Source organism: Sphaerodactylus townsendi, linkage group LG11 (assembly GCF_021028975.2).
Source record: "Sphaerodactylus townsendi isolate TG3544 linkage group LG11, MPM_Stown_v2.3, whole genome shotgun sequence".
NCBI lineage: Eukaryota > Metazoa > Chordata > Lepidosauria > Squamata > Sphaerodactylidae > Sphaerodactylus > Sphaerodactylus townsendi.
Window position 1 is genome coordinate 39007697 of NC_059435.1, and position 25763 is coordinate 39033459.

The window sequence follows — 25763 nt, forward strand, 5'->3', positions numbered from 1 at the left end:
CCTGCCTGGTTTATGCATAAAATCTTAATTGCAGGCTCATTAACCCTCAGTTTACCAGAAGGCCATGAAGGAAAAGGGGGTCCAATTCTTTGACTTGAACTTAATTTCACTTTTTGAAATATGTTCTTTCATTTTGGTATTAGAGTTTAAAAAGAAAAAAACATATTTTACCCTCTAAAATACTAATAGCAAAGCTGTGGGAATGGTTTTGAATAGTGAAACTGAGTAGAGCTAAAAGGGTTAAACCCTTTTTTGCATACCTGGACAGCCCCGAAGCAAATTAAGGGTTCATCATCTGCCTGCAACCTCTCCTTTATGTGAGCCCACAGCTATTCATCGGGATTTGAGAACTGTGTACATAGGGAAAAAAGCTGAGCGCTTGCGGTAGGAAATTATAGTCATTATATGTATTGTGTGTGTAGATCTAGGATGTTGTAAAAAGACACTGGAGACCTTTCTGAACCTGAAAGTTCAGCACAAATCTGTTGTAGGATTTCACATAGACTTCTTTGAAGTTGCGTGAAAAATTAGTTAAAGGCAAAGATGTCCCATCCTGTTAATGGCTCTTTTAAAAGTCTTGATTTATTTACCTTTGGTTCCTGGATCATCATGGGTTTAAGGTTTCATGATGCAGTAGAGAATACAAGAAAGGCACACCTGGTTTGTGTTTAGTCAGAGTACAAATTAAAGTCCACAATATGACCAACATGGTCACATTGTAGTAAGTCAGATAATGGATCCCTTCCCTGTGTTTCACAAACACAGAAGTGGACAATCACAATACCATAACTTTTTAGAAACTTAGGACATGCAAGCCACTTTTGGAGTAGAGATGTGAATGATATGCCACCTCCCTGTATCTAGATCTCCACCCTCCTATCTCAAAACTATCCTATTTTTGTGTAGCATGGAATTTCTATAGTATAGTTGCTCAGGAATACCATGTCTTGTTATTCAGATGCTTGAAAACTTAAGTTATATGTTTTAACACACACACAGCCATATAAAGAGAAAGGAAAATAAAAAGGGACTACCAGCCCAATCGGGGTGGGTGGGGGCTGGGCTGAAATTGCTGATAGAGGAAGTGCAGAGCTATGCCTCTCTGGGGCACTTACCCTGGAAGAGGGACAAATCCACCAGAGGGCAGTTGCCACAGCCTTCAACAGCAGGCAGAACTGGTACATAGCACTGTGTCAGTACTCCTGAGCCTCCACAGCAGGGGCATGCCGAAGGCATGGCTAGGGCGGTGGAGCCAACAGTAATAGGCTTCCACCCAGCCTTCTCAAGCCAGGATGCTGGCGCCAGGAGTTTTTGGTGGTGTAAGCCCATTGAGCCCAATGGAGGGCTGCTCGGCAGTGCAGACTTTGTTTTTGTATCTAGCTTCCCCATGCTGCCAAGAAACCCTCCTGGAGGTGCCAGGACAGCACTGAAGTGGTGCTGCGGCCCACTGCCAGGGGCTCTGGATTGGGCTGCTCATTTTTTGGACTACGTACTATATCTTTTCTTCAATATCTGCATTTTACATCAAAGTTGAGGGACAGCAAAGGTAATGATAGCAAAATGTAGCATTTAATACCACTAGTTAACTGGACACACACACACACACACAAAACTTGAACTCTGGTCAAATGTGGGAAGTGACTGAATGAATGATGTCCAAATACTTGCTATTAAAAATCTCAGTAATCTGAAGCATGGAATTACAGAGTTGGAAAGAATCCCAAGGATCATCTAGTCCAACCCCATGCACAATTCAGGAGATTCAATCACCCCACACACCCCAAATGACCCCTACTTCATGCTCAGAAGATGGCCAACAAAATAAAAATCCTCTAGGGTTCCTGGCCAATGTGGCCTGGAGGAAAATTGCTTCGTGATCTGAAGTACTTTTACCTTTTAAGATTTTCTATTTCTTGGCTCCATCATCAACCAAAAGGGAGACTGCAACCAGGAAATCAGAAGGAGATTGAGACTATGAATGGCCACCAGGAAGGAGCTAGAAAAGATTCTTAAGTGCAAGGATGTGTCATTGTCAACCACAATTAAGTTAATTCATGCCATAGTGTTCCCTAATACTATTTTTGGGGTGTAAAAGGGCGACAATGAAGAAAGCTTTATTTTCACTGGAAAAGGTCTTAATCAGGGTTCATGAATGGTGGTTGAAAACAAAAAGCAAGATTTCCAGCCACTTTTAAGCCTTTACTTGGAATGTAAAACATTAGGAGCTTGCTTGAGGACTAGGTGTCATGTGTCAAGGCTTTCTAATGTCCATTTGTAAGAACTGTAAAAGTTGATTTTCTGATGAAGACATTGAAACAGGTTCTTGTCCGGATACTGAATTATGATGAATTCTGAGTGAGACCTTTAACAGTCCAAGTAAAGGCTCAAAACCCCCTGAAAAATCTCATTTTTCGTTTTGATTACCATACATGAACCCTCATTAAGACCTTCTCCAATCAAAATAAAGATATACAAGCAGCTGGATCAAACATTTGTCAACTTCTTTTTCACGGCATATCAGCATGGCTTTGATTTATTGTTTAAAGCTTATGCCATGTTTCCCTTGTTTCGTTTGTTCAATGAAGAATGCTGACAAGAAGAAAGTAGATTCCACTGAAATGTGGAGGAGGAGAGTTTACAGATACTATGGACTGCCAAAAAGACACATATATAAGTTCTAGATCAAATCAAGCCTGAACTGTCTAGAAGCTAAAATGACTAAACTGAAGCTATTATACTTTGGTCACATTATGAGAAGAAAAGATTCATTGGTAAAGATAGTAATGTTAGGAAAAGTTGAAGGAAGCAGGAAAAAGGAAAACCTGATGTGAGATGGTTTGACTCTATAAAGGAAGCCGTGCCCCTCAGTTTGCAAGAACTGAGCAAGGCTGTTAACAATATAACATTTTGGAGGACAGCGGCCTTTTCTGCACAGGACAATTATAACATCTTACAAATGTTATTTAAAAAGCGGGTGGGAGAAATCAGGCGGGAGAAATAGGACATTTCCTGCCTGCTTTGTTCGCCCAGGGCAAGCGGAAAATGTCTTCAACCCAGCTTGGAGAAAAAAGATTGCTTGTTTAGTGATTTTTGAAAAACCCAGGTTGAGAAAAATAAAACAACATGAAAACATTTTGGGGGAGAGAGCTGTGCAAATATTCTCCCCAAAACACTTTTGAAAATGCCCTCAAGACACTATAATTGTGCTGTGAGGAAAAGGGAACTGATTCATAGGATCGTCATGAGTTGGAAGTGCCCTGACAGCACTTAACACCTTTATACCTTAATTGCAGTTGCGTCTGAAAAATGCAGGTTTTTTTGTAAAGAAAATTTGCTATGTATAAAATATATGCAGTTCTAAAAATATACAAAAGATATAGATAAACCAGGAGATTGGGGGTTGTTAGCAGTGAAAAACACAGACAAGAACTCAACACATTTAATGGGATTTTTTTTCTCCTTTCCATTTACACTATCATAAATTACAAAGCATTGTCACTTCACAAAATAAAACCATTTGCATACCATTTTAAATGACAGTATTTAGTACATAATCTACAACAATTAAGTCTGTACAGTTTAGGAGAATCTTTAGTAGTATTGTACCAGCAAATCAGACTTCATTAACATCTGGCTTACAGCCTTCATCTCTCTAGCCCTTGGTAACCTGATGCAAAGGCTAATATACATTATTTCTTGGGCCTCTTTTTTGCCTTCATTTGTTTTCATTATCAAATTACATACTTTTTTTCAATTTCAACAGAAACCTATGCTCCCTGAAATAATTCAGAAAACAGCATCACTGAGTTTTAAAAACTGATTTGTACAAATCAATAAGAAAGCTTAATAGAGCTTTTCATATTGAAAATCCACTTTTGTAATAAACTATGCTACTTGTTGAAATATTTATACAAAATCTCATGATGCGAAAAAGTCTAATATTAGGAATGAACTGCATTAGATAAGATAACAAGGTTAACCTCTGGAAAGAACAGGCAAACATACCCAGGAGATTTGGTAATGTACCAATTCTCTCTCTCCTTTATTGACACATTTTTCCAAAAACAATGAAGAGAAATACTTAATTTTCAACAAGTTTTCTTTTTATAAATACAAAAGCTAAGTTATGCAACTTGGCTTTCAAAAAATAAAAATAAAAAAGTCTAAATAAGTGCTAAATTTCAGCAAGACCAGAAAATATCCAATATTCTGGCACCACATCTTTTAGACATTATTGTGTTCCAAGAAACAGATGTTATGTGTGGTAGATGATTCTCATACAAAAATGTGGGAAGAAATCTTCTATATCTTTTTGGAGGTGTGGATGAACATATTGTAACTGCTCCAGAATGCTATACTACTAATAGTAGTATAGAATTCTAGTTTCTAGAATATAACATAAGCCAAAGAATGATACACTTGAGAAATGAAGTTTTTAAAAACATTTGCAATGGAAGAGCTATATGAGGATAATACTGCACTAGTGGTAAATATTTTCAATGTGACATTGTGATAATGGTGAAGAGAAATATATGGAAAATCATCAATGCACCGCATTGGATTATACTTCACTAAAATAAAAAGACATTTTTTGCAGCTAAATAAGGTAACTATATTTTTAAAAACTTGTTTGTTTCACTTGAGACATATATAATTATGCCTTAAATAGAAAGAAATTGTATATCCTGATACAACTAATACTGTTAAATCCCCTGACCCTAAATATGATGAACAAGATCAAAAATCCTATGTTGCCTTTTCAGTCTCTTTTATGAATGAAACGTCCTTCCATGCAGAAGAAATTTCCTATTATGCATGAAAAACATTCAACGGTTCATAGGGGAGAACTGGGAAGAGAACTGTATCTATGGAGCTTTGTCTGAACATGAGATGTTGCTGCAACCCAGCTACTGCAAATTTACCTTTTTTCATAAAAGGACAGTAATCAATATGCACAGAGGAAAACTGAAAATATGAGTGTATAGCTAGAACTCTAACCTATGGCCATCACAGAGAAATAAATCTCACTGTGTTAAGTTTCTCACTTAAGCCAAGCGTTTCAAGATCGGCCACCTCGGCCTTCACGCCGGCCAGAGAGTTCTTGGCGGCGTATGGGGCGGAAGCCCGCTTCGCACGCAAGCGTTTCGCGAGCAGGCCAAGCGAAGAGGTCCGTTTAGGAAGGCGGCTCCGCGACGGAGTCGCCTCTTCCCGGCTCCTCCGTCAGATTGATGATAATCGTCGTCGCCTCGCTGGCCGTCTAAGCCCGCCCGCGCTTCGCCCTCCCACCCCTGGAGGTCGGAGGACGAATAATGAAAGGCGGCTTTGACGCTGCAACGGGCGGCAACGAATTTGAGGACATCGTGGATCGGACGGAGGAGAGGGAGACAGCGTCTTCCCGGCGGCAGCTGGGTTCGGCGACTCATCGCCGCCAGGAAGACGCTTCCTCCCCAACAACAACCCTTTAAAGGGTTGTTGTTTAGGGCGGCCTGACACCGCCCTGGGGGGAGGGAAGCGGAGTCAGGGTGCCTGTGCGAACGGCGGCCTGGGGGCGGCGTTTTTATCGCCCCCAGGCCGTCGTTTATGGGCCGTGCGGAAACGGCCCTGATGACTATGATCTAAAGTTATTTGTATGCAGCAGTGAGATGGGTATCTGCAATTATACATGTGGAGTCTACTTCAAACAGGTGATGGACGTTTCAGCTCAAAAGTGCTGATCTCTAGAACATCAGAGCAGATTGCACCAATAAATCTGTGTGGTGATATACTCAAGCTATAGATGTGCCCCTCTAACATCACTCTCTTCAGAAGGGTGAACATTATGTTAACACCTATTTCCATGCATGGTTTAGTTTTGCTGGTTTGGGTGTACATGTTCAATCCTACAAACTGCTTTGCTGATCTCGTTTCTTAAATAGGAATTGTGCCAGCAATAGTACTTTGGGGATCAGTTTAAAAGTACCTTTTTGCTTTAATGATCTAAATAACCATGTAAAGTTTGTGTCCTTTAATAAGTTAATAATATAACAGTATGTAACCTTTCAGCACAGATACATACTGGAAACAAGGCAAAGGATACAAGGCAAGAGGATTTTTTTCTGACCTTTGTTCTCTCTTAAATAATAATAAAAAAGAGGTATATGTCTATGAGACATATACTTTACTAAATGTTTTGGTGTTTATCTGCAACACAGCAGAAAATGAAGTGCTACCCATTTTTCTTGCTCTTCTGAGAATTTGTTTTTCTTTAAACTTAGACTTTCATAGCAGATGGCTATGAATTTATTCCTTCATTTGTCTAAAACAAAACATCTTCATTTTCTATTAATATTTGTACGATCAGCTTCTGGTACCGCATATCATTGAGCGTAGCAAGAGTGCTGTCCTCTGGGGGTCTCATTAGGGTCGGCCCAAACACTATTCCCAGATTTTCAGCATTCATAAAATTATCTTTTTCATTCATGGTAATCCTGAATTGGAAGACAAAAGTAAAAACTTTATTCGTTGTTGTTTTTTTGGCACTGTTTTCATGTTATAAAGTTATATTTGCTTCATGGGTAAATAATGGCATATAGTGCTTCTACAACCATAACAGTAAGATTTATGATGAAAAGTTACTACAATGGATAAACCAGCATAACTGTCAAAAATCCCTTGAAATAATTTTTAATTGACATATACCATGCATGCATGCTATGAAGCACCTATGAATTTAGGTTGCCAAGTTTGCTTTAATGGAGACAGTGGTTTTGTGAACATTCCTCGAACTGAAACAGAATGAAAGGAATGGAGAAGCCTTTGTGAGCAAGAAACTCCAAGTGAAGAATGCATACTGCTCCAGAGAATTATTGAACTTGGACAGTATAATTACAGCAATAAACCAAAAACAATAATGAACTTATTTAATACAAGGGCCATATCACAGGAGATTTGTAAACACATGTTTGTCCAGGGAGAAATTTCTTCTGGGATGATGGTATGGAGGAAAAACTTGAACTGGAGATCTGGACTATTCTCTAACTGGCTATGGTCCTATTTTCCTTACCTAGGGATCTGAGGAAAACATGTGGGTAGATACAAACTGGTCAGCTCACAATGCTAAGAGATACTAATTGCCATGATGATGAAATAGTGGCCAACAGAGCCAGTAGGAGCTGGTATGGGGAAGAGCTATGGCCAAGTGTTGGGGCCTAGGCCAGAGCACAAAAGGCCCCAGATGCCTTGCAAAAGATGCCTCTGTGGAGTGCCTCTGGAGTAGGCTGTTGGTTATATGGCTCTACAAAGCCTAGTCTGCAGCTCTTTTGCTGTTGTACCCAAGCAGACAGCTGGCAAGGTGGAGCAGGACAGGAAGCACGGCCTGGCCAGGAGGCTGTGGCCAAATGCCTGTGGAGGCCATAGGAACAGTAGGAACAATCCAAGAGCTGTATACACTATACTGACCAGATTTTTCGTATTAAAAAGTGGGGGGCGCACACCCACACACTGCCTTTTGCGGCGGCGCTCCCCAGTCAGGAGGGAAGCGCCCCAGAAGGCACTGCAGCAGCCGCAGTGCCTTCTGGGGTGCTTCCCTGTTTCCTGACCAGGGAGCGCTGCGCAAAAGGCTGCCTTTTGCGCGGCGCTCCCCGGTCAGGAGGGAAGCGCCCCAGAAGGCACTGCGCAGGAGGGAAGCGCCCCAGAAGGGAAGCGCCCCAGAAGGCAGCCGCAGTGCCTTCTGGGGCGCTTCCCTGTTTCCTGACTGGGGAGCGCCGCCGCAAAAGGCAGTGTGCTGCTGCTGGCCATTGTCCGTAATCGGGACAATGGCATAAGCCCGGCGGGACACTCTACGCAAAAGCGTGAGTGTCCCGCGAAAACCGGGACGGCTGGTCACCGTAGTATACACTAACTAGGCGCTTGGCTGTGTTGCTAGGGGCATTGTGGGCAGCAGCCATGACAACTGGTGGCCCTTCTGCTCCACTTGGCATCTCATCACGTTCGCCACTCGAGTCAGTTCCATTAGTGATAAAAGTCTGTACCCTTGTACTCTGCTTCTCCATGTTCCCATGAGTCAGGCAGAAGTGCCAGAGAGAAGGAAGATGCCATGTCTATGCCTCTGGGTGGGTCAAGCTCAAGCCCCATGAACCCAGGTTGCTGGAGAGCATTGCAGCTTTTCCAGAATAGTAAATGAGGCCATCTAGACCAAGGGAAGGGGGACCAGGGAGTTTGAAGGAGAAGTGGTTGGCTGGCAAGAAAGGAGAGCTCAGTAGCTGAAGCTGCTGTGGAGAACAAGGAGAAAGGGGAGGTATCTGCCAGACAGAGGGGTGACTAACATTGGGATGTTGTATGGCTTAATAATCTTGTTGAGGCAGCAAATGTAGGGAAAGGGCTAGACCTGAAGGGTAAATGGCATCGGGCCTGGAGGATAGCACAAAGATATTTATCCCTTGGCTTGGCATTTATCACTTTTTATCTTGCCCTTTTCAAGGCATGTAGGCAAGTGGGATTGGCAATATGTAGGGAAAGCCTTACTGGATCATGTTAAAGTCCATCTACAGCAGTGGCGTAGGAGGTTAAGAGCTCGTGTATCTAATCTGGAGGAACCGGGTTTGATTCCCAGCTCTGCTGCCTGAGCTGTGGAGGCTTATCTGGGGAATTCAGATTAGTCTGTACACTCCCACACACGCCAGCTGGGTGACCTTGGGCTAGTCACAGCTTCTCGGAGCTCTCTCAGCCCCACCTACCTCACAGGGTGTTTGTGGTGAGGGGGGAAGGGCAAGGAGATTGTAAGCCCCTTTGAGTCTCCTGCAGGAGAGAAAGGGGGGATATAAATCCAAACTCTTCTTCTTCTTCTACATCTAGGAATTCCACATTTGCAACATTAAAGGCAATAGCAACAACATTTCTTCTGTAGTTGATGTTTAGAGATATACTGTCTCTGATCATGGAGGCTCTGTTTAGCTGACAAGATTAATGGCATATTTTCTATAAGTTTGTATAACTCCCTTTTAAAGCAATATGGCCATAAATACGGTGAATTTCTATGCAGAGGTGGAGCTACCAGGGAGCCAGGGTGCATGTTGCACCAGCGCATGCTGGAGGGGGGAGTGCACAAAAAATTCAGGTTCGTTTGTGGGTTTTTTATTTTTAGTTTTTGGACTGCAGGGGGCACAGCTTTTAGGCTAGCAGCACCAAAATTTCAGGGATTGTTTGGGAGACTCTCCTGATGATATCACCCAAGTTAGGTGAGGTTTGGCTCAGCGAGTCCAAAGTGATGCTGTTTGGGGGTGGATTCCAGCATCACAGCGGCCGCCCATGGGTGGGGGTGGGTGCAAAACTCAGATTTTGCACTGGGCTCCATTTTCCCTAGCTATGCCTCTGTTTCTATGTTATGTGCTGTATAAAGAATTCATTACCAGCACTATCTTGACAGTACTTCTGGTCAGTCAGTCTGCCATTATTACGGCCCACAGGCCATTCATAAATGCAATCACCATGTTATTATTGTAATGAAATGCAAAGTTAAAGTACCAAATAATCATAAACAGACCATTGCAGAGTAAAGCCACGTGCTAAAACCTATTCATTAAAGCTCAATTAGATCTAATAGTAATGTTGACAGGTTAATTTAGATTTAATAAGCTGTGCTACCTTCATTATAAGGCTCAAACATGTTTTGCGGTTCTAGGCAGGTTTTTTTTTTTTTGGGGGGGAGCAAAAATAGCTCTTTTGGTAGTAAAGGTTTCTGCCCCCGTCCTAGTCTGAGCATGAAGAAGAGGAGTACCACTGCAGTGACATTAGGAGGAGTAACCCACTGGAGTTGGCTAAGAGCCCTGGAATACCTCCAAAAATATCATAGTTTAAACAAGGTCTGTAATTCTATGCCAGACAAGTTGGCCAACTATCATTTTGCAGGGAAATTAACTTACTTATTGAGATGAATCATCAAAAATCTCAGAGTCTCATAGTGTGCAGCTGGAAGTAGCATCAAGACTTCATGGACTGCTTCTAACCTTTCATCAGGATTACAGATTTCTATATAATACGATACAAGGTTTATATAAGCTCAGAGGTCAATAAAACATTTTTTTTTAAAAAGAAATCCATATTTTTCCTGAGGCATTTTAGAACTGACACAAAGACAGTACTGGTAAAGTTTGCTCTGCTTTGTACATGCACAGAAATACAGGGGGATTACTAATAACTAATAGGGCAGTGATGGCAAACCTTTTCAAGTGCCCAAATTGCAACCCAAAACCCATTTATTTATCGCAAAGTGCCAACACGGCAATTTAACCTGAATACTGAGGTTTTAGTTTAGAAAAAACTGTTGGCTCCGAGGCGTGTGTTACTCAGGAGTGGTAGTTGGTGGCTTTGCTTTGAAGCAACTGTGCAACTCTTCCAAGGGGTGAATCACGACCCTAGCAGGGTTTACTCAGAAGCAAGCCCCATTGCCAGCAACCGAGCATACTCTCAGGTAAAGGATTGCGCTTTAGTTCTTCACATGAAAATCAGTGGCGTTTAACAGCGCTTAACAGGGTTACCTACACTGCTTCCCCAAAATTAGGTCTTAGGTTTAATGCTAATAATAGAGCCCAGCAGCCCAGGCCAGCCTAGATGTGTGTGTGGGAGGGGGGCGACTCTGGCACCCGTGCCATAGGTTCACTACCCTGTAATAGGGCAATCTGAATGTTGGTATCCTTTGATCAAAGAGCAATATAGTAAAGATCCACCAAATACTTATTAACACCAGAAATTGGTAAGCAAGGTAAAACAGAGACATCTTGCAGACAACCATTCTTTTGCTGCTTTCCTTTCCTGATGTAAGCCAAAGCAGCTTACATCAGCCTCCCCTCCTACATGTTATACTTGCAACAATGCTAGCTGAGACAATGTCACTGATTCGAAGATGTTTAGGAAGGCCCCTTCCGCACCTGCACAATAATGCCCTTTCAATCCATAGTTTGCAACTGGATTTTGCTATTCTGCACAGCTACAAAGTACATTGGAAGTGGACTGAAAGTGCGGAAGGGGCCTTAGATTCCATGTTTGATCAGGCATAAAAACCTGGCTCTCCCTGATCCTTGTCAGACACTGTTGTAGCAAAACAAAGCAGAAATCTAGTGGCACTGAACATGCATTTTGTTGCCCTTACCAGTCTCTCTACTTCATGCTTGTTGTAGCCTCTTTCTCATGCTAAGCTGATGTAATTTTTCTGCTTCAGGATTTAGATACTTCCCTGCATAGCAGCTTTAACACAAGGATCCACAATGCAATCCTAAGCACGTATACTCAGAATCCTGCTGAAGTCTATTCCTTGGGGCTTAATCCTAGGAACGTGTGTTCTTAAACGATGTGTCATGTACTTGGTGTCTAAAGAAGAGCATCCATTTGATAGAAAACTTCCCATAACAAAATAATAAACGAAAGAAGGGGTATGTCTCAGTACTTACTTGCTGCCTCTATAAACTTGGAATAGGTATCATAGGTGATTACAGGAATTGGTAAGTCTCTGAAATACAGCTTTAGTGCTCCAGCAATGATGTTTATGTCTGGATAGAGGTTGGCGGAGACATCTACCTTGTCGCCATCTAGAAAAGGAGAATAAATTAAAAGTCCTTGGTTTGTTTTCATCATAAGAACATAAGAACAAGCCAGTGCTAGATGCGACACATAGTTCTTCAAATATAACTACGTAGTTTTTAAACTGCTAAAGAATTAAAGGTGTGGTCAGTGTGTGGTGACCTCTGTGAAAACTGTTTGTGTATGCGTGTGTGCACACACACAACTGACTTACGTGGCCTATCACCAACTTTCTTGATTTTTGCTCAGCCTATCTCATCAGCTGGCTCTTGTCCCTTCACTGCATTCTCTGAAATTCCAACAATCGTGTTGCAGGCTATATTTATGTAAGTGCAGGAACTTGTCTCTTGGCAGCACCTATAGACATCACAACAGTCTGGGAATATTTCAGAACAACAGACGGGGCAATGCTTATTCAGTGTGTAGGCACTCCTCTGTTGCACTGTAATGGATCATAGTATTCCCTTCACTTTCCACTTCTGGTTACCTATGAGCTCACTGCTGCCTTTTTTCCTATTTGAAAGAGCACTGATAAATAAATGTTATGCATAGTTATAGCTGAGCCTTTTATTCAGCTTGTAGATTGACAGCAGTAATGCTTTGTAATTCTTTTAAAGGTTTTATGTTCAGCAGGTCAGCATTTTAGAAGCTCTGTAGATAAACCTATGATATTAGTTACATTCAAAGGTCTATAGTCTACAAAAATATATACACAGCATCGCAACTGGAGCAGAAGTTACAGGTGTGAATGAAGGAACAAAAAGTTAACATTTCAATCATACACAGAGCTATTTTGTATGAAAGTCAAGTCATTCTTGAGCCTTGGAGAGCATGCCTTTAAAACAAGCCTACATGAAGAAACAAAGTGATCGGGAACCATATATTAGCATTTACCCTAATTCAGTACCATTTTTGCCGTCACAATGTTTATTTTGCCCCAGCCAGTCTCATATTGATCCTCCCATACTTGGCATGGTGGCATTAGTATTATAAAACATTGTTTGGACAGCTCTATTTAATTGCAGTACAATGGGCACTTTAATGAAAGCAAAAGCTTTTTTTTGCCGGGGGGGGGGGGGATCTGCAGCTGCATCCACATCCATTGAGATGGAGTAAAGCAGAGCGTTGTGTTCATTATCCTGAACCTTTGTTTGATGGCAAAGTTACTAGTTTACTAAGTAAAAACTCACTCAAAGGGTAGCATAGCGAACAGTATTAGAGGAGAGTTTTAAATTAATCCTTATCTCTTTTCTCGTAACCTGCTACAATCAAAACATTTGAGAAAAGACAACTGTAAGAAGGTAGCCAGAAGGTTATCTTCTCACATCGTAACCCATAAGGAAGTTTACTGCAGAAGCTCTTGTGCAGCTCTAAAAAGCTCTAGTAATGGGAACTACTTCTGATTTAGATCAATTCATCCTTCCTGGGTCTTTACCACCTACAAGAACAGTCTCTGTTGTGATCTTTTCCTGGGTCTTCTAGGGGCTGCCCAAACTGCTTTTCAACCTCTGGCAAGCTACTGGTAGCCCACTACTAGCAGCTCATTTTGAATCTGAACAGTGGCACCTTATACTATTCTTCTTATCCTGTTTCACTGGGGAAACATACAAGCAAGGCAAATAGCTGCTTCAGTGGGTTGAAGGAGTAGCCACAGGGAAGGGGGATTAATCCAGGGAAGGGGTTTTAATCATCCTGACTTCCTTATGTGACTGCATCTCAGGCTTTTGTACAACTCAATGTCTTTTGAGAGTGCGAGTCAATGTAACATCAGTGAACTTATTTTTTAACAGACAGAAGAGTTTGGTTTGGAGCACGATCAGAGAAAGTATGATGAACCACTTAAAATATGAGGATGCAGATAGATCACGACTCTGAGGTGACTGCAAAAACAAATCAAGGCATCCTCCTAGCAGAAAATATGGGTTATGTGAACCCTTCTTCACACTGTTATATGTGGATTGTGTAGTGCCAAGCAGGGCAAACAAAAGTACAAGGACAGCTCTATGAACAAGCAGTACAATGGAAGTTTTATAGGCCTAGCAGGAATAGAACTGGTCAACAATAGCGACACAGTGGGGAACTGTTGCTCTACAGCATCTACATTCATTCACTACAGAAATAAGCAAACATTATTTCTCTCATTCTTACTAAAACATAGTGACCCAGTGCCTTTAACAGACAAACCTGCCTGATTTTTACTCTAAAGCTAATACAATATCATTTCTACCCTTATCTTACAGACCAATGGGACAAAATCAAGGGTGCAAATAATAATGTGCTATGTCCTTCTGACATTGTATATTTCAGACAGTTTGGAGAGATCGCTGTCATAAAGAAATCTCGATACATAGCAAGGGGATATAAAGCATATAGACTTTGATAAACCTTTTCATGGTGAAAGCTTTAATGGCTGCACTCAAAATGAGTTGCAGTAACTATTATTTGAGATCAAATATCAGCTGTTGCCATAACAGTCCTCCATTGTTATCCATGTCAGGCCATAGTAGTGTATTAGGAAAAATTCCAAGACAAAATTTTGTTTGATCTGTCACCAGCATCACAGCTTACAGACCCCAAATCAATGGGTCTGGCTTTTGGAATGAATCATTTTTTTGCAAGTTAATGTTTTGTATACCAGTTTCAGTGAAATCTTATTGTCCCAGCACTCTGTTTGTGCTTTATTGTTGTTAGAAACATGTGATTACCTCTTCTCCCCTTTGCAACCATTACTATAGAGACTCGTGTGCTGCCACCATGGCCAAGCCCAAACACAGGGAGGGCCAGGATGGTCATTGGGCCTAAGGCTCAAAGGGAGCCTCAGAGGTAATTTGTTAATTTCTTTAGTACCCCATAAGTTTCACAAGTTGTTTTTATGCACATCCCAATCACATCAAAATGTGAAATGCTCTCTCCATTCATAACATTTTAGCTTACAGCCTAATGCTAGAAATGACTTGCTCCTCTCTAAACCTCTGAGACACACAAACAAAGGAGAAGGTTGTAAGCATCAATGAGAGTATCCGATCCTGCCATCTTAAAAAATACATGGCAACTTCCTCTGATAATTTAATATGCAACTATGGAGAACATGTGGCATATAAATTTATGTCATTATCGAACTCTTCCTTTCATGGGCAATACAGACAAATGTTTTACCATAGATGATGTATGTTAATTGATAAGCAGTAAAATATCAGGAAAGTATGCCATTAATGGGAGGAAAACAGCTGTTTCTTTTACTGGCTGCACAATCATTGGTTTTCATGGGTTATGCTAATGAAAGGATATAGACAAACCAATAGAACATTTAAGGCTCTTCTTAAAGCTAAAACATACATACCTCGATCAAAGGCCATTTTGACATCCTCAATATGTTCAGTGAACCCTGAGACTCTATAAATTCCTTCTGATTTCAAACCTGCAAGGCAGAATATCATTACCTTCCATTAATCTCTGTAGATATGATTTTAGTCTATTTAAGATTACTCCCCTTCTTTCACATGAGCGCTATTCCGATGAAATAATTTCAAATACTTGCTTTATTGCCATGTTTTATTAGCACCCTGGGAGCTGCCAAACACATTTATCACAGTATGCTAGTTACAAACCTTTGTACCTAAAGCATCGATGTATGGAGAACCATGGCCTTCAAAGTATGACTTTTCATTGGTCATGTCAGCACGGAAGAAAATCAGGTGATCACTTTGAGATAAGTTGAAGTCAGTACGTGGAAAGGGGGGGGGGCTTTCTTTTAACAGCTGAAAGTAGACCTACTTAAGTACTTCAGTAATTTAGATGTTTTTATTTGATGCAATTTATTTAATGCTGGAGCTGATCAGCACAGGGAAAGTGCACTCCTTTCAACATTAAAAAAATCCGCTAAAATTACTTTCTGTTGCCTTTAAAAGGGGAGTATTATTTATTGTGACAAGCAGTGGCTTTCCAGCTTCTGAGTAGAAGCTTCTCCCAGTCCTCAGATATTTTCCAGCCAGAGGTGTCCACCTCAGCCATCATATAATATTCATACGGTATTAAAGATATTGAGACTTGAATAAAATCTCTCTTAAAGTCGATGATGTAACGTTAGTCAAAATTCTGGATCAAGAAATCAGGTTAGATATTTTTACCTGTCCTCAGTTTGAAATATCTAATGTTAATATTTAGGTTGACCAATGTTTTATGCTATTTTTTCACTCTTGCAAACTTTTTAACTGTTAACAACTTTCTTGGGTTTACATTTTGCTCATGTTTTATTCCGTTAGCTGCTTCAAGCACTGGAGAGATGACATATAAATTTTCTGAATAAATAGATATTGAAAAACTTTAGAATACCTCTTGCTTCAATTTCACGAATGCAGATGTCTACTACCATGGGTCTCTGTGCATTGTGGGCCTTCACTAGTGTAGTGAGGTCACAGCAGTATACTCGTTTGATCCTTTTGAGGTCTGGTTGACAGTCATTCGGAACATATTTTGAACACTGTTTGTGTACATTCAAACCACAGTCTGTAAAGGAAGCATTAATGTTAGTTAGAATTACATTAGCTTCCCTTTGAAAAGAAAGAAAATCTACAAAAAAATACATTCCAGGACAAAATTACATTCCTTTCAAATAAAGCACCATATCCAATGATGGTTCTATAAAAATAATAAAAATAACCTAAGTAGGATAGCAAGCAAAATATAACAGTGGGAAAATTTGTATATTTGTAATAACCCAAAATTGTTTACTAACATAAAATGGAAAATTGTTAAGGCTGAATTAACAAGGTTGCCAATCTCCATATAGGGGTCTGAAGTTCTCCTGGAATTACAACTCATTACAAATGTGCTGTGCAGAATCTACTGAAGAGAAGTATCATCGATATAATCCAATATCATGAATACAAAACCAGCACTTTTTACCTGGAAACTGAATATTATCAGAACAAGCATCAGGTGAATATATAAAGGAGGGAAATATCATAACCAGGTTACCACTACAGAAGTAGTCACTTACATCTCACTAGATGGGTCACTAAGGGTTTCTTCTTAGTGCATGTTTATATGATGGCTGTGACAGACAGGAGGCTGTTCTGTCCCAAAGGGAAAAACAGCCATTCAACTAAGCCTATGGGAGAGCTGCTCCAGCACCCAATCACCTTTCAGAGGGGGGATTGGAATGTTTGCAGGAATTACAGCAGGAGATGGTTCAGATCTGCCTCTTGGAGAGTACAGTGATTGTTTTGGCCCTGTCTCAGTAAGAGAGGAAACAAAAGGGCAGCTCTGCCTGGTAGTGTGGCCGAGTTGTTTAAATTCACCTCTGGAATGAGAACAGAGTACCCGATAGTTAGGCCTATCTCTGATAATGAGCAGACTTTGTACCATTTAGTTCGATTCTTAGGAAAAGGGTGGAACCCTGTGTGTGAGAGAGGATCCAACCTGTTGGCTAGTCAGTAAAAGCGTGTTTGTATTTGAAAACATAAAAGAAAATTCAACCCATTCTCTAAGGTCATTACTAACTTAAATGTATGTGCCTCCATCTGGGCTGATTACACACAGCGATGTTCGACTTCAAAGAGAATTGGCCAGGGAGTTTTTGTTTGGGGGCACATTTGGCATTATTACCCACCATCCTGTTTGCAGCAGGAGAGGCATTACCCATTAGCTAACTTTTTGCTTGCATCTGTGGGGGGGAGGGGAGTGATTTTTGTATTGCACATGCCTGTTATAATTTTTAATATCATCTTTAATTTTTTATCTTTAGTCTTATCAATAGATCCGTTTCTCAATCTATCGATAGATCGATACATTGACATAAAAAAGCAATCTATTAAAGAGAAGTCTTGAATACAGAATCTGTACACTTTGCCCTAACTCTGATTGTCTTCTATGGCGGGAAGTGAGGGGGCAGTAATGGCGGCATGCAAACTGAAAAACTACAAAAGGACAACATGAACTGCCATTTGCTAAGCTCCCCAGGTTCACAATTGTCTGTCTCCCGATGTGCTGTAAAACCAAGCATCAAGACCTGGTGTGGTTTGGAATCACTGATTGCTTGTGTACAAAACTATGAGGTTAAAGATGTCCCAGTTTGTTGATCAAGTGCAGGGGCAAATCGCGTGTTTGGACTGATCGACTCGCCTTATTATTTTTGTATTTTTAAGTGTTAGTATCGATTTATCCATCTTTCGATATGGTTATTTAATTTTTTCCCAAATCCCACCCTCATCAGGCTCCACCCCCAAAATCTCCCAATATTTCTGAATCTGAAGCTGGCAACCTGCTTATCTCTCACAGTTTTAAAGCAGAGGTCCATCCTTCATCTGTCTGTGGAAGATGGATTAGAACCTTTAGAATATTTCTACTGATTGAAGGGATTTCCATCACTGGAGTGGATGTTCTTCCTTTTCTGTCACTGCAGCAGCAAATTCTCTGCAAAAACACTGCTCCAGAGGGCTGGGAGACCCCAGGAACAGCACGAGAGGTCTGCAGCAGGAGGGAGGAAATTATAGGCAACCCTCCATTTTCAGCTGTGGAAATCATCTTCAGGATCCAATCTTCTTGAAAGAATATGAGCAATGTTTGTCCTTGTAATAGTCACAATCTTCATGTCACAAAATTATAGTTCAATCTGAAGATTGCAGTTGCACGTAAGCTTAGGAAATGCTGATATACATGATGGTTTTTTGAGGAGAGATTCTTGCAAGCCAAAGTGATGCCACCCATTAATCTAAAAATAGTTGTTTGATATCATCAAGTAAATTAGTTCTGTGCCTTTAACTAAATCTATTTGGCTCACTAGACTCAGTCAGACAGAAACTACCACATAATGCATTATTGTTCAGTGAAATCTAGACAAACCCAGTCAGCTGTACTTAAGATACTCCCTTTATTGTTTAGTGTTCTCACTAAACATTTCCTGTGTAGTTAAAAACTTGTTTGTCTGCTTAGAGTTAAATATTGGTAACCTAATGAAGCAGAACGTTAAGCTCTGGACTAAACAAACAGACTTTTTCACAGACCAAAACCTTAAAATAATATGAAAAAAATCAATGATGCATATTATATTTGAATTTGCAACTGTTCCATAAGTTCTTACGAAGCAAGCCATCAGACTTTTTTTTTTAGAAAAAGACTTCCCCTTTGCCTTGTTTCCAGCATGCTAATGGGAGGGAGAACATATAACACATAGTATAATATAAGAAGATATCTCTTGTTACATTGAGGCTCGCTTGCAGGTAAAAGCTCATTTGGACTTTGTGCAGAAATCTGTTGCAATGTTAGGATTCAATCTCAAAGTATGTGACTAAGCTTGACCAATGCTGAAAAAATTTGGTTAAATTCGGATTTGGTTTTATTTGACTTTAAAATTATTATTAAAGCCCCAAAGCTAAATATCTGATTTGATAAACCCAAATATTTTCGGATTTTCTGAAAAAATCCAAAAAAATACAGGTCCATTCGAATGTTTAGGTATTTTTGTGTTTTATGGTTTTTGGCCTATAGGGGGCGCATTTTAAGCTAGCAATGCCACACTTGCAGGGTGTCTTCAGAAGAATCTCCGGATGATACCACCAAGGTTTAGTGAAGTTTGGTTCAGGGGGTGCAATTTTATGGACTCCCAAAAGGGCTGCTAATAGGAAATAGAGCAACCCCTTTGAGGGTCCATAAAATTGCACTGCCTGAACCAAACTTCACCAAACCTGGGTTATCATCAAGAAAGTCTCTTGGAGACACCCTGCAAGTTTGGTGCTGCTATCTTAACAATACACCCCTGACAGTCACCCCTAGACATTTCCCCAGATTCTCCTTTTGAACTGACCTGGTTCCATTTCAGCCAATGGGACATTTCTGGTGTATGCAAGCATGCTGCACATTTTTCAAGGTGAAGGCACCAAACCTTCAGCTTCAGGAGACCCTCCTGGTAAGACCACCAAGGTTTAGTGAACTTTGCTTCAAGGGGCAGTGGGAGATGGGCCCCGCTACTTTGAGGGTCCATAAAATTGGTCCCTCTGAAGCAAAGTTCATCAAACCTGGGTGCTTTTACCAGAAAGGTTTCCTGAAGCCACCCTTAAAGTTTAGTGCTTCTATCTTGAACAAGTTTAGTGCTTCTACCTTGAACCCCACTTACACCCCCCCCCCCGAAATGACCCATTGGCTGCATTGGAGTCATATCAGATCAAAGAATCTGCCAGTCAAGTTAGTTAACTTTAAAGGGAGTTCAAGGTAGCTAGTTGGTTTCAAAAGTTCCTGTTAAAGTTTAAATCCCCCAATGCAGAATGCAAAATATCTAATTGTCATTCAACATTCTGAGCTATTCGGATCGGCTTTTATCAGCCCTGTTTTTTCGGTATTTTTAAAATTTGGATATACTGAATCACCAAGCCTATACGTGACATTACAGAAATAAAAAGTGCCAATTAATATTAAAAATGTATAATTTCTGCTTCTCTGCTATTGCACTAATTTTCGATTATAACAGAAGGCATTGCTTTGAATAATCTGCTCTGCTAATGCAATGTGATTGATTTTGTGGGATAAAAATTATGGGAATAGTTTTGGCTTACTATATATTTTTTATTTTATTTATGAAAATATATATCTTGTTTTGTAAAAATGCCAAGGCAGCAAGATTACTTAAGTTTAAGACCAAGTCATTACAAAAATTTATTACTAGACAGCATTCAAAAGTTAAAATGAGCACAAGCCCAGCTTTTCCCTTCCTATGCAAAAAATCCCAGTTAAAAACTGATTCTGCTTACCCATAACATATGAATGCAGGTTTGCTGAGTAATCATAGTTAGTTTTTTACTCTGGTCAACCCTCCTATCTGTATTTGCAAATCACAGATAACTGAAGTCATTTTTAACTGTGCAAGAAGGGAAAGGCACCTACTTGTGCCTGGCAACAAATTAAGTTCAGAAGCACTGTTATATGATTGAGGTTAAGTATAATGTCTGAAAGCTGGCAAATCTATTGGCAAATGGCAGGCTATGTTTATTGCCAAAAGCTAGAGTACACCAAGCAGTGGTGTAGCGCCAACGGAGCAGGGAGTTATTTGCCCTGGGTGCGGGGGCGTGGTGGGGGCATGGCGCTGTGGCAGGGGCGGAGGGCACGTGCATGCCCCGGGTGCAGTTCCCCCTCACTTCACCCCTGACACCAAGGGCCATAAAGAGAAAGTTAGTACTGACAAGAAACAGGGGCAAGATTAGGACTTGCAGTGCTGGGCTGTTGATTCACTTGATGGACTATGATGGAGTTTGATCAGTGTTTGCAAGCTGTTCATTCTCAAAATGAAGCTGGCATTTCCTGTAGCAAAAGGTAGCACTTTCTTCCCCTAATCCCAGTCCTAACCTGACCAAGCAGTCATAAAAATAAAACAATTAAGTAAAACTGCCTTCATTTTGAGTGAAATGTCCTTTTTGGGGTGTGGTTTTTTTGCCATTTTAAACCATGCATTTCTCATGCTGCCCAGTTATTATGTACAAAGTTTTAACTTTTTTTGCCAATTTTGGCAAAAAAGTATATTATATCCTGTTATATCACTCATCAAAATATTTAACATTATTATTTTGCAAGTAAAAGAAATGGGCTAGTACATTTAAGATTACCTGAACACCTGACTCCCTGAGCAATGAGTCCCCACATGAAGTTGGCACAGTATTCACACCAATGTGGGCCTCGGAATGTGTGGACCTGAAATGCAGAAGAAAAAACCCTTCAGTGTCATCAGGAGGCAGATGATTTGACAGATGGAACAACAAGAAGAAAGAAATAAACAACAAAGGCTCAGTTCAGAGAAAGTCTTCTTCATGCACAGCCAGTTGTATCCCAAAAGCTGTGGGTAGTAAGCCCAGGGAAAACAGAATTGGGACTTGTGCTTCTCTTTATTTCACAGAACCAAGACATTGAAATAAAATCTATAAACTTCACCCTTAATGGATTTACTGTTTCATATATGCTGGGTAAGAGCACTAATTTTCATCTCATGCTAAATACCTAGTACGGAAATAATTCCATTGAATTTTAGAGGAACTTAGATATGTAATCACAAATGGCCATGTCTGTACATAGTGATGACTTAGAAGGTGATGAGGTTAGGACTTGTTCCAGGTCCTATACCCTTTCCCCATTGTTGACAACTGCCTGTGAAGCTTTGCGCTATCTACCCTTCTCGTCACATGCACAACCCACACGCTGTTCCCCCCGTGACATTAGGCAGCATGTGCTGGTGGGAGCATGAGTGGTAAGATTTGCAAGTGGGTGGGGAGAGGGTTTGCAGGCAGCAGGCCAGACATGCTTGTGGCAGTGGCTATGGGCCCTAGGAGAAGCTGTGGGCCTTGGCAGCTGCCCCATCTTAGTGTATGCTGATGTCAGCCCTGAGTGATACATACACTTGTGTACATCTGCTCACACATGGTTTAGTCAGCTTGTCTTGGATGCTTATGGTGGCGTGGGAGATATCTGGTAGAGTAGGCTGTTGCACTTTAGAGTGTGGGTTGGGAACATTGTTTTCAAAATGATTTTCTGTATAATAACATTCTAAATAAAAATGCCTAAGATTTCTGAGAGAGAGAGAACCAACCTCTTCCTATTGCACACATTTTCTATGGATAGTGTATTCTGTAGCTGGTATTCAATAAGTGATCGGTCAGCTGCAGTCTGAAGTGATACTATCCAGTTGACCACTCCAGGATTCGATGCCCCATTTGGTGGCTACTTCCAGTCTCTTTGATGGGACCAATGTCCAGACAATCCCGGCTGTGCATTCTTATAGAACAGAACTAGATGGCTCTGTACATAGGATTCTGGATGACAGCCACTATCTGTTTCAGATTGTAGTACCAGCCTACAGACAGTACTGAAAAGTCTTACTTACAGAAACAAACAACTCATTGAATCATAGAAAACCATTCCGTTGCACTACATTAAAGGCAAAACAAAAGAGTATGATCCTGGGCCTTTTATCAGAAGATTAGAAAAAGAATACAAGAGTTTGGATTTATACCCCTCCTTTCTCTCCTGTAAGGAGACTCAAAGCAGCTTATGAACGCCTTTCCCTTCCTGTCCCCCACAACAAATACCTTGGCGCCTTCCGCACATGCAAAATAATGCGCTTTCAAACCACTTTCACAACTGTTTGCAAGTGGATTTTGCTATTCCGCACAGCTTCAAAGAGCACTGAAAGCAGTTTGAAAGTGCATTATTCTGCATGTGTGGAATGAGCCCTTGTGAGGTAGGTGGGGCTGAGAGAGTGCTGAGAAAATTGTGACTATCCCAAGGTCACATAGCAAGAACGTAGGAGTGGGGAAACAAATCTGGCGCATCAGATAACAGCCCACTGCTCAGGTGGAGGAGTGGGAATCAAACCTGGTTCTCCAGATTAGAGTCCACCTGTTCTTAACCACTGCACCATGCTGGCTCATGAAAAGAATCTGATAATTTCCCTATAGTTTCTAAGACTGCAACATTTGCTTGAGAGGAAGTTGCGCCGTGTAAAATACTATTTACTTCTGAGTACTACTTTCAAATCATGCTATTTCCTGATGCCAAGTGCTGTTAGTGTAATAAGTTGTTGTTTTAGGCACAACCGTTGGGAAAAATCTGAATTGGTTCCAGTCAATATTTATGAAAATATGTTGACACATTTTGAACCCAGTATCTTCCACAGATGCAGAGTTACCAGCTCTGGCTTGGGTAATTCCTGAACCTTTTTTTTTTTTTTTTTTGGGGGGGGGGGGGATGGAGAAGACAGAATCTGAGGAGAGAAGGGAGCTCAGTGATAATGCAATGCCATGGAGTTTGCTCCCCAAACCTATCATTTACTCTAGGAAACAGCTCTCTGTTCATGGGAGATCAGTTGTAATTCCTAGAGAACTCCACCTGGAGGTTTAGCAACCTTATTGCAAGAACATAATCCTCTTCTTTATAAAGTTTACATATCCAGAGACCAAGTCTGTCTTGGAATAAACATTAATTCCTTCAGGGTTTGAAACACTTTGAAATTCTTTCATAACTAAGGAGTTGTAACTTTAAAATACATCGTGTGTGTGTGTGTTTATTTATTGGCATCATTTGCTGCATTACATAAAAACAATATTTGACCTTATATGCCTTACACATAAGTTCGAATACTGAATTATTTGTAATGAAGTACAATTACGATGTGACTGTTACGTGAGTTTTTATATGACTGCCTCCCTCTCTCCCCCAACACTCACACTGCAATCACTAAGACAGAGTCAAGGGGATTATTGTAATCTTGATCCAAAAGGAATAATGAGAGGTTTGTGTATGCATTCCCAGCAATGGTTGAGCAATTATCTGATTTTTGCATGTTTGAATCAGCTACAGGCACAGGCAAACTATTTCTGTTTCCTTATCCTCCCCAAGTTAAATAAATAAACTTGTTTTATACAGGCCACAAAATTTAAACAGATCCTTATTCAAGAAAAATACAGTAAGTGGCATTTTTCTACAAATCTCAGTGTAAGCAATGTTATGGCCAAGTCTGATGAGGACAGATGCCATGTCTGTTCTGCAGACTGTAATACCTGCATTGATGAAACCAATAATTCTGACATCTTTTGAGATTTAGAATATGAGCAGTTTTTGAAAAGTGTGCAGAGCAATCACGTAGAGCTATTTCAGACCATTGAGGTCAATGAGTAGCTTGCCAACCTCCACCTGGTGCCTGGAGATCTCTTGGAATCACAACGGACCTCTGGATGACAGAGATCTGTCCCCCTGGAGAAAATGGAGGGTGGATGTTATGGCATTATACTGGGCTAACAGCCCCATTGAGAGGGACCCTCCAAAAGGGCTTGGCGAGTGATGCAACCTTGAGCAACATGGACACTTACCCTAGAAGGAGGCCGATGTACCAGCAACTGCCTGTCCATCAGCCCTGCTGCTGCAAAAACTGGAAGTTCCTGCCATGGTGGAGCTGAGTTGGAATCTGGAATGTATGCCGGGCTGGGGACAGGATGGACTGAGCCATTCCTTGCAACCGAGCAGATGATAGTTGGCTCCCACCAAGGGTTTAGGGCCAGGAGTGCAGCACCCCAGCCCTCAGACATACACCATCCTTTGTGTGGCATAAGCACTGTAAGCCCTATGGAGGGCTTTCCAGCGGTGTTATTTGTGTGTGTGTGTGTGTGTGTGTGTGTGTTTTGCTCCCAATGCTGCTAGAAAGCCTTCTTCAAGGTGGTAGGGGAGCACCCCAGTTGTGCTGCATCCCATTGTCAAGGGCTTTGGATGGCGCTGCCTGATACCTCCCTGCGCAGGATCCATCCCAAATCTCCAGGAATGGACTGGGGTAACTGTGCATAGAATTGCACTATTAATCTTTTATATTTTGAATTGGTATAATACAGATTTATGCCCAGAGTCAACAAGTCCCTACTTGCTCTAAAGGAAGATTCTTTAACTCCTGCAAGATTTGTTTCTCTGGAATGATATCCTTGCCTTAGAGGCCATCCATCTCATAATGAACTTGTTTGGTATCAAAAGTCTGATGCAGTTCTGCAGTTAGATACAAATTAAACTTTTATGGATATAATTCAACAGTTAATTGCACAAACCTATTGAGAGTCAGTCCTACTGACATTTAAAGAAAACCTTCTAGTTAGGAAAATTGGAACCTATTTCCAAAAGTGCGGATTTCAATTTGCCAAATGTGATTTTTGATTTCACAAGCCTACAAAGAAAGTTGTGGGATAATGGGCTTCCAAAGTAGGGAAGAAAGAGACAAATAGACAGGAGTGTCATAAATGAGATAAAACATTCACCTTAATAATGTTTATCCTACCACTGAATGGCAAACTGAATGCTTTCCATTATACACTCTGATGATTAGATAATAGACAGTTATTAGATAACATACAGATAATATATATTAGATAACATACAGTTATCTTATAGCACCATCCTAAGAAGAGTTACCCACATCTAAGCTTTTAGCGGACTTGATGGAACGGTAAATATATATTTACTATCTTTTAAAATCGATATTACAATTGTTATTCTTGGTTTGGATTGAGATCCATTGGGAAACCTGTTCTTTTTGATATTGTCGAATCATGTGTGCTATATGGTTGAGGCCTCTGATCTGGCAGAAAGTTATCAGATAAATCTTTGCCATGTTGTTGTTCACAATTAAGGCAGAAATAGAAGATAAACTAAAAATAAAAAGGAGGTAATCTGATGAATGCCATGACCCGGATAGT

At 40.7% G+C, this 25763-nt stretch overlaps 1 protein-coding gene across 1 annotated transcript in view; it reads right to left on the reverse strand.

Moving 5' to 3' along the window:
* Positions 1-5605: 5605 nt before the first annotated feature.
* CHN2 (chimerin 2) overlaps positions 5606-25763 on the reverse strand; it is a 152218-nt gene continuing 132060 nt past the window's right edge. Inside the window, exons 8-13 of the mRNA XM_048511874.1 lie at positions 21147-21231; positions 15886-16059; positions 14894-14971; positions 11424-11561; positions 9900-10005; positions 5606-6467 (exon numbers count right to left, since the gene is read on the reverse strand). Coding sequence (XP_048367831.1) covers positions 6296-6467; positions 9900-10005; positions 11424-11561; positions 14894-14971; positions 15886-16059; positions 21147-21231 — 753 coding nt within the window. The 3' untranslated portion in view covers positions 5606-6295. The remainder of the gene's footprint in view (positions 6468-9899; positions 10006-11423; positions 11562-14893; positions 14972-15885; positions 16060-21146; positions 21232-25763) is intronic.